The sequence below is a fragment of the Gastrolobium bilobum genome, unplaced genomic scaffold, assembly GCF_033153095.1.
Source record: "Gastrolobium bilobum isolate Gb01-03AN ecotype WA unplaced genomic scaffold, APGP_CSIRO_Gbil_v1 utg22217, whole genome shotgun sequence".
NCBI lineage: Eukaryota > Viridiplantae > Streptophyta > Magnoliopsida > Fabales > Fabaceae > Gastrolobium > Gastrolobium bilobum.
Genome location: NW_026898203.1, coordinates 23,505 through 33,431, shown reverse-complemented (window position 1 = coordinate 33,431; position 9,927 = coordinate 23,505). Strand labels below are relative to the sequence as shown.

Here is a 9,927-nt window from a genome sequence, read left to right as displayed (position 1 = left end):
GAAAAATAATTTTTTGTTGGGGGAATCATTTTTTAAATGTGAAAATAACATAAATAATTTTTTAAAAAATTTAAATTTAAATTTATTTTTAAAATATAATAATTATATCATATTTTAAAAAAAAGAGTAATATTGTAAAAACATCTAATTAACTTTTTATTTGCTCTCTTATTATAATTTTATCTCCCAAACAAAGAGAAAATAATACTTTTTATTTTTTTTCTCTTTCTTCCTCTTTATTGGAAGAGAAAACAACACGAGACCCAAACATCCGGGGAACCCACCCTTGGGGGTCCACCTGCACCTATATGTGCTGAAAAAATTTAATATACAACTGTTGCACTGAGTATTCAATTCATTGGCCATATTACAATTATATACTACGGGTAGTACATAGTTATAATAATAATAAAAAATTTCTTCTTCAAACATTGTCGACTGACATGGCGGAGAGAAAAAATAATTTTACCATTATAACTATATACTTCTCGTAATACATAGTTATAATAAATCGTTGCTCTGAATACTCAGTACAACCAGTGGCGGACCTAGAAAATTACATGAGGGGGGGGGGGAAAAATTTATATTATTATTATGAAAAGGTAATGTCAGTTTTGGTTGAATGATCACGCTAAGAATATAAAAATATCTATTGAGAAGAACCTAATAAAATTATAGAATGTTTTGTCAATTTTTTGGTTGGAATGTCAATTTTTTGTTTCCGGTGACATGATCCAATGCATCCTCTATTTCAATGAAGAACTAGCCTTAAACCCTATATTTTGTTTGTAAGATCAATTTTTTATTGTTTACCTTCATGCCTTCTGGTGTTATAATTGCACTTTCTTTGATTTCTTTAGAATTTTATTTTCTCCCTTAGCTATTATTTAGTAGAAGACACAGTAAATTTATTAATGTGTTATTTATTTTTAGCATTTGGTCCCAACTAATAATTGATAACTATTACTGACCTTTTTTCTTTGTCAACAAAGTCAAAACTTAAATACTCTTCTCCTGAGTTCTGACATGACAATATGTATAAATTTTTAATGATTATAAAAAGAAAATTAGATAATCAATCAATATAAAATCAAATTCTAGACAAATTTGACAGGTAAAGTGAATATGCATTACTAACTGAACTCTTCTTTGTATACAACGGAAAAGCCAACTTTCCACATTGATTGAGAATGGTAACAGACCAAGAACAAAACCTGTCATATATACTGACAGGTTGAATCTGGTAAATAATAGTTATCTCTAATTGGGTGCAATGAACGGGTGAAACAATTTTTTATGAATAACATTGCTTGTCTTTCACTTTTTAAAAGCACTTTTAAAATTTTGCTTTTTTAAATCATGTTGCATATCATATAGTAAAACATATTTTCATATTTTAGAGGAAGATGGAGGCCCACCTTAACCCCCCATGTAGGTCCGGCCCTAACTACAACGGTTGTACTTAAAATGCTCTCACACGTGCTACATCTACATGTCCCTCTATGTCAGTGATGTGGTGGAGGTGATATATATCTAGTTGTCTCTTTTATATATGTGTGGTGTAGAACGTCATATGTTCATAATGGTGACCGCTTAATTAATCTCATGGTTTGAACTTCGAACCTTGAAGGTCTCTTGCTCTTCGTTTTGTAGGCAAAGGGAGACAATATCAGTTCGGTTTGGACTTTAATAAGAATTAACAGCTTGTGACTGTATATACCTTGTTGATATTAAGGCAAGCTTGTCGATTTTTCAACTATATTGTCTGCTAGGTATGGTTTGGTGTTTTATGTGTCAACTTCTTAATTGTGCGTTACTGTAGGACCAGAATTAGGATCTATGCTCTTGACAATAATCCCTTTTGTCCTGCAGTAAGAACAACTTTAGCCCCCGTTAGCATGAATGTCGCATTTTATTTTATTTTTATTCTTTAAAGTGGTGTGGATAGTCATGGACACATGATATAAGTGATAACAAACATAAAACTCAAAAACCAAACCGGATGAAACTATATTTGATGTTGTTGAAGACAGATGAGATTTTGGGAAGAAAAACAGATAGGGATAGAGGTATTTTGGACAAAAATTTCCTTCCACAAAAGTATAGTGTCCCAAAGGGTAATTTAAGAATGTGAGATGAGAGCTTATAAACTCTTTCACCTTTTATTAATTATCTAATGTGAGACTTTTTAAAATTCACATACCTTTTCAACTACCCTCTTTTTTTTTTCCTTAACCCACTTCTTATTCATAACCCATAGAATTTGAATACAAATTCCAACAATTTTCAAATCGATTTAAGAACCGAAGTATTTGTTTCAAATCAGTAAAAATAATCAAACCACTTTTTAAAACCGCAATATAAAAAATGGAATCGAATCGTGCTCTCCCATAGAACTGAGAGCGCAATGAATATAGGCTTTCCCCGTAAGATTTTTATAAGGATTGAATTTGAGTTCTTCCCTCAAGAAATATAAGTCATTACCCCATTGAGACATACCACGTTGAGTTTTTTTTTTCCCTTTCTTTTTCTTTTCTATTGTTGTATACTACACAAATACACAATAGAAGGCAATTCCAAATACTTACTTTTACTGAAAAAAAAAAAAAAAGAGTCTCACATATGATAACAATCCTCGTCTACTGTCTATTTTCTTATTTCTTTTTCAACTTTAGGTATGGACTAATTCTCAATCAGACTTCTTACCTACTTTTGCTAGGTCTAGATAAAAACTCAACTTACCAATTCACTACACCTCATTTGCTGTCTAATTTGTATGTTTCAGTTCTTGTTGTTATAATACTCATTGTCATGAAGATGACCCTTACTTACGAGCTTCAACTTTCTAAAGGGACGGGTATGGAACGAAAGCACAACCCGCTAAGATATATTTGAAACGAAGGATTTTTGGGAGGGAGGTAAAAGGACCCTACTAAGGCAACTCCTTTAAAGAATTGCCCAATTAATGTTATGTGAATTTTTTTTTCCCAAACTAATGCAACTAAATGTATAGTCAATTGGTACGTGATTAGTCCCCCGCATTAACCAGTACGGGACACAGTGCCACGTCAGCACGATTCTAGTGCATCACTTTCCGCGGTCCCGTAAAAATATTTATTTACTAGTTTACGAATTATTAAGAATAAAAAATAAATTAAAAATTTAGATCATATAATGAATCTTTTAAATCATTCCTTGTTCATTTATATAAACAGCATATACTTTTTATTTTTATTTAGATGTGAAAACTTTAGCTGGCGTTTAATTAATTAATTAATTATTATTATTATTATTATTAGTTGATATGTTTTTGTTAATAATTATAAAAATATCATCTTATTTTCACATTGCTTCCTAATTGTAAGATATTGCGAATTCTTTGTAAATTCTTTTGAAGTGCATGAATATGTACAGTTGTAACCCTAAACAATGTTCTACAAATTTATATCTTAAGAGTCCGTGTATGTGTATAACATAATCAGATCCTGAATAAGTGGCACCGTTGTATAATACCCTGCCCTAAAAGAATGCAGATAGTGCTCTACCACTCCAAATTTGTGCTGTATAACTTTTCAATAACTTGCAAATTGTAACTAATCAGAATCACTCATACTTCCTGTAAAACTTTTGTCCCTTCCTTCTCAGAGACTCTTGGAGTGGATCTTGTCACCTTAACTCGAAATGAAACCTGCAAATAACTTGGATACTCAGTCACACATCATAAGAAATGCACCATTCAAAATTAACTTGCACTTAAGATATTATATGTAAGGTACAGGAACAGAAACATTCGTCTCAGATAAATGATAAGGAAAATGTCACTTGCACCTTTTTGGTGCACAACTGCACAAGCATTTCAATACAAGTATTTAATGAAATTTAGGGCATAGATTAAAAAATGCAAAATTGAGTGTGAGAGGAAGTGTTTAAGTGTATAATCAGGAAATGGTAAAATGAAATTTTAAAAAAATAATAATAATAATTCCAAGTTGGACTGAATGGTTGAATCTTTCTCAAACGTTGATCAGATGGTATGTCATAAACCTAATATAAGTTATAAAAGATGCAAATGTCTAAAATGAATGCTGTAACTACTTTTTAGGACGTCTGAGGGATAGTCTATCACCTTCCCAGAACCAAACTCAACAACATCAGATGGGTGGATTTGAGCAGGATAATTCGGAGGTACACGGTACCGCCTTCCTTCAATGCTGAAAACATAATGAGAATGATGTTAAATACATTTGTCAAGAATTTAAAACTTAAAAATCTAGTTATCTTCCATTTCTTTTTCTTACTCAATAATCCAGGTGCCATGTTGACTCCGCAAATCAGTTAAGAAGAAGGCGCCATCCTTATAGTTAATTCGAGCATGCATTTGAGAAACCTTAAAAAGAGAAATTATTAATTATGTTGCATGATGTTGAAGAACATTAAGTGTGGAACCATGTTTAATTCAGGTCATGATAAATTTTGTTACCTGGGGTGAAGGTACTGTAACTGAACTGCCTGGATAATCTTCTTGCAGTGCACTCCTGCAATAACAAAGGCAGAGAAAATTTGATATGTTTATGATTATTGAGATTGGAACAATGCACATTAATTGGTGACCAAAAGTAAAATCATTGTTCATTTTTCAAAAGGCACATCCAAAATCTGTTATCGTCAACCAATTGAATATATGTAAATTATAAATGCTTTCACGACACTTTACTCTTTATTCCAGGATCTATTGCATAATAGGTACAATTTAAGAACTATTATGTCACTACATTGTAGGTAGGTGCAACTGTAGGCATACCCGATTATGCAGGGTTTCATCTCATTTCGACTTAAACATATAGGTTCTGAAAGACCTGTTTCATCCCCACATGGTAACAAAATCCACCTATAATTCAAACAAGGTTGGACATAAAAGTTATGTTATCTACATATACAATATGTAAAGGGTGATACTCATGCATATTTGGTTAGGGACATACTCTCCATTAGTAGCGCGCTCAAGTGCATCATCATCTTCAAACCATCTGCGCAACTGGTTGTTTGCCTTCATAAATAATTCAATGCCTATTAGCATCGAGATCAGAACAATCTAATAGATATGACCATATAAATTACCAGATACAATTTCTTCTCAGCAACAAAGTACAAAAGTAACTATATTTGAGCAACCTACTTTGTCTGAGAGCCTGCAACTTAGTGGTCTACCTTCAAGTTTGGAGCTGCAAAAGTAGCACCATTCTTCATTTTGTAAGTAATCAAATCGCACAATTTTATGTTTGATTATGCAAAATATTTCTCTATCTTAACGCAGCAACTAAAAACTGAACATTGTTTTCAATATTATCAGTTACTTAAACATCTCATCATTTTTTAAGTCATTCATTGGCTCAGATTTCTAACAAGCATGTTGAATGAGAGGACTCAAGTAAGAAGAACTCCAGTGTATATCAATTTCTAAAATTGATGATGAAAGTCTTAGAGCAAAGGCAATTGGGCTCTCATGATTACCTATTGCCACCTAAGACCCAGTCCAACATAACAGGCATCATCATGTCAACGAAAAACCTTCCTCCAACTCTTCCAGGATGTGGTATACGAAACATTGTCAAAAACTGCAGTGGAAGGAAAGCAATGAATTTGTGGCACATAGTGTCAACTTCATTATATTCTTCATTCTCTTAATTGTAAAATTTAAGTTCCTACCTCTAAAGGGCCAAGACCAACACCTAGATATGCCTTGTATGTAGAAGCCATAAGAGCTGCCATTCTAGCCATTCCATGAATAATGGCAACTCGTAATCTTCTTTCTCTCTCGTAGCTGAAAGCATTAATGGGAAAGGGAAGGGGGGGAGACAGGCCTCATCAGTCACCAAAGAGATTTATAATCAAATTCAATCAAATTGAAAATGATGAAAGATTAATTACTGGACCATGGTTGATATGTGAAACCATCTCTCTATTCGAATCAAGTCAACAAAATCATCGTTTCAGTATTGTGCATATTTGAAGAACAAATGGAAGGTTACCTTCTTAGGGTAGAATCAATTTCAATCGGATACCCTGATTTAATACTTTGTTCCCATGCTTTGTCCAACTCCCATGCAAGTTGATAACTGTCCTGTAATGATAAAATAAGCTAGTTAGAAAATAAAAGGTGAGATAGCCTGACTTTGTTATGTCTATTAGGTCTGAATATGTAGGAAATTGCGGAAACTAATCGAAGAAAAATAATAACTTCATATTTCACTGAAAAGGGATGAATAGACAAAATACCAGATAAAAAAAAAGTATATATACCTCAATAGCCATGCAACCTCCTTGGCCCATATTTGGCTGCATGGCATGGATAGAATCACCGAGCAAAGTCACACGACCCTTTCCCCATTTCAATGTTGGTATCCTGTCATATATGTCTCGTCGCAGAACTGCTTCTTCTTCTGTAGCAAGTACTAGATCTACTGCATTATCACACCAGCCCTCAAATAACCTAAGCAACCTTTCCTTTTTTCCTGCCATGCAAAAAGTAAGAAATTAAGTATGATGATTTTTCCTCACAATAAAGTATGAAAAATAAATACATACTTCTATTAGTATTTTTTCAAGGTTATCCAATTTCTATTTCCAATGCGAAAATTACTGTAGTAGAACCCGGTCAATCTGATTAGCAATCTTCATTTTGATACCCGGTTGATAGAAAGTTAGAATCCATTCTATTGCATATCAAGAAAGATGAAGTAAGGATTCAGTGATGGAAGAAGAAAGAGTCTAATATAGAATGGATGTGAGTCGCATTAAGGTGCATCTATGTAGTTTAACAAAATGCAATTAATAGATAATCTCAAATAAGTGTTGGGTTAAGCATGCATCCTTAAACTTTGAGAAGATGCCAAGAGCAGCTATCTCTTCCTTTTTATCCCCTTTTACATACACAACCCCACTAATAGTTCACTATTTGTTGCAACTAGTGACAGCACAGTTAATAATCTGTGATCCTCGGCATACAAATTAACTTAAGCTCAAAACATCAAACAAAATAATCAATGTGTCATCACCATAATAGTTGAAAATTCAATCCAGGTATAATCATTTCCTTCATCTTCAATATATTCAAAGACAGCATTGGTTATCTAGATGCCAGGATAAATAATTCAAAATGTCTATAAATATATCATAAAGAAAATTTAACATTTAAAGAGGCTGTGCATCTAACAGGCGTCAACTCTCAAACACATTAAGAATGCATACCATTGGGGCTATCAACACCACCAGCAGGTTCTTTGTGAAATGCATACCACTGCATCTTTCCAGCTCCAACATCTGAAGATACGAAGTATTGCTTGTGTCCCAAGAATACTCGGTACCTACCAGCAGAGAAGTTAAAGTAAGCTTCTCAACATGATATAAGTAATATTAACAAAAATGTAAATACAGGCCAAAGAAAATGGATGAGTAGGGATACAATACATGACTAATGACCAACGTACCCAACGGTTTCAATGTCAGCAGGCACAAAATCTGCAATACCAGTATAACAAGTATAGCCAGAGTAAACAGCTTCTGTTGGCCCAAATAACTGTTTTCGCACCTATTTACAAAACAATACAATAAGATTAAGAGAAGAATTTATGATTATATAGGCTGCCTACAAACAGAATGACAGAAAGAGTTCATCACTTCACAATGGAAGAACAAGTCTAACACACACATGCATTCCACTCCGTGTACTTGTATATGGATGAAATTATTTGCTAAAGAATAGGATCAGAACCAAGGAAAAAATTAATAAGACCTTGGACCATATACCATCTGCCCCAACCAAGAGATCTCCTTCATATTTCTGACCATTCTCGAGCTCTACTGTTACCTGAAATTGTGGAATGCTGGATGAGAAGAGTAGTAATTGTCAATCAAATGATATTTAATCACATTAGTCTGCCAATGCTTATTCAAGAAGAAAGAAACAAAAGCTTCAGAAAATACATATAAAAATTGACAGCAATATGAGGAGAATCTTCAACATTAAAGCTTTCTCTATTTACTTTGTTTCCGTCATCCACAAAATTAACAACATTACTGGCATTCATAATGACATCTTCCCCCACAGCACGAGCAAGAATCCCTTGTAAAGCCATTCGACTAATAACTCTCGTGACCGGAAGCCCACGTTCCACTGCAGGAGTGAATGTATCAAACTTGACATACCTGATAACCAGCTATATATCAATTCATGGTACCAAATGCTAAAATTGCGTAAAGAAAATTGCAGAAAACATCTTTTTTGTAACTTTGATATTAAGGAAACAAGATTGTTGTTTGAGAATGAAATGCTGATTTACTTTAACAGAACTCCCATTTGCATATTTGCTAGAAGTAATAATTTTTTTAGTTCTACAATAGCCTATTGAGCCCTTTTTGTACTCACTAAGAGTAAATTATAACTCATCCAGTACTGCTCTTAGGTAGTCACAACTGCATTAAACCCTGAATTCTTTCAAACAGTATTAATTAAATTCTTTATGGGAAATTTGTTGCAAATAAAACAGAAAATACATATTAACTCAGATTCTTTCAATGTTTTATAGAGCTAAAGAGTATCCTCAATCAAGAATCGACTTTTTTTTTAATCAATCTCATTAGCAAACAGGAAGTAACTAGATTTTTAACTAGGACCATTAACACAAACATTGCTAAACATCAGAATTTACATTACATTGGAACTTCTGTCTAAGCCAACTATTCATCTGCGGCAGTTAGAATTCAAGGTTTCGTTTTTACCAGAAGCTTCCAACCAAACAAGAGGACACTATCAACTATCAAGCCATGCCAATCAATTATGGCAAACCCAGTACTAAAAATGGATACGGTTGCCATGAACATGCTACATAGTTGAAACTAATTAATTAGTTCTTAAGGGTCTAAAACCCCATGGTAAATAAAACCTTAAACGCAAGTTCTTTTCCACTTTAAGGCCTCAACATATATTAAACCAGTCAGTGAGAGTATCCCATGCCTATAGAGAGAACAAAGGTGAAAAGAAAGACACTAAATCATATATGTTAATAACTTTTAACTTACCAAGAACCAGAAACTCCATCCACAAGTCCATTGATTCTATCACCAGTGACGCAACCAACTCTCATAACCTCCTCAGCAACCTCTGAATCTATAGCCTCCAAAGCAGCCAATGCATTGCTTTGTACCTGAATTGGACCCCTATACTGTCCCTCCCCTCTTATAGCACTCAGGTCCTTCTCAAACACCATTACCTCAAAGCCTTTTCTCTTAGCAGCCAAAGCAAAAACCAAGCCACCTATCCCTCCACCCGCCACAAGTACCCGAAGCTTCTTCTTCTGAGAGGTTCCATTCACAGCTTGCGATGAGGGTGGAGCCTCAGCAACTGCAGCTTTGACATGCATCACTCTCTTCCTCTGCTTCATTGTTCTGCTTCCCAGGTGATGATAGCCATAGCTAACAAAAGGTGAAATATCCAGTGAAAGCTCTTTATTCAAGGGAACTGAGAAGTGGGTTCTCGAGAAAGCTGTTGTTGAGGGATTAAGAGAGTTGTAACACAAGGTAGAGGCCATTGTAGCACTAGCAGAAAGCTTAGGAACCAACACAAGCGTAAATATGCATTAATAAAATATAGTTATAAATAACATTAGAGGTTGAGGCAATGCATGGCAATGGCAATAATAATATCTAATAAGGAATTAGTGGTTCGTAGTTGAAGACCACAAAAATATCAGCATAGAGAAAGAAGAGGTCAAACTATGCATTAGTATATTCGATAATGATCATGGGGTGAACCGAGTGGCTGCTAGTGCTTGGTGACTGTGACAACAGACACATTTTTTTCTTTTTTTTTACCTTAATTGTGGTCATGGATCCTAGGTGGTTACATGTTATAAGTTCGTCCACGTATGG

General features: G+C 34.0%; 1 protein-coding gene across 2 annotated transcripts; it reads right to left on the bottom strand.

Moving 5' to 3' along the window:
- Nucleotides 1–3,355: 3,355 nt before the first annotated feature.
- LOC133313808 (zeaxanthin epoxidase, chloroplastic-like) lies at nt 3,356–9,718 on the bottom strand. 2 transcript variants are annotated; one of them, XM_061515209.1, is made up of 16 exons: nt 9,079–9,718; nt 8,043–8,205; nt 7,793–7,867; nt 7,488–7,588; nt 7,249–7,364; nt 6,301–6,512; nt 6,030–6,121; nt 5,707–5,821; nt 5,512–5,615; nt 5,177–5,222; nt 4,983–5,047; nt 4,802–4,888; nt 4,481–4,535; nt 4,299–4,387; nt 4,127–4,211; nt 3,356–3,706 (listed from the first exon to the last, which is right to left on the bottom strand). In XM_061515209.1, exons 1-16 carry the CDS (start codon nt 9,585–9,587, stop codon nt 3,608–3,610), a joined length of 2,013 nt encoding a protein of 670 aa, XP_061371193.1. In that variant the 5' UTR covers nt 9,588–9,718; the 3' UTR covers nt 3,356–3,607. The 2 variants fall into 2 exon arrangements, with proteins under 2 accessions (XP_061371193.1, XP_061371191.1); XM_061515207.1 differs by having other exon boundaries at nt 3,357–3,688; nt 9,079–9,713.
- Between the last annotated feature and the right edge of the window lie 209 nt (nt 9,719–9,927).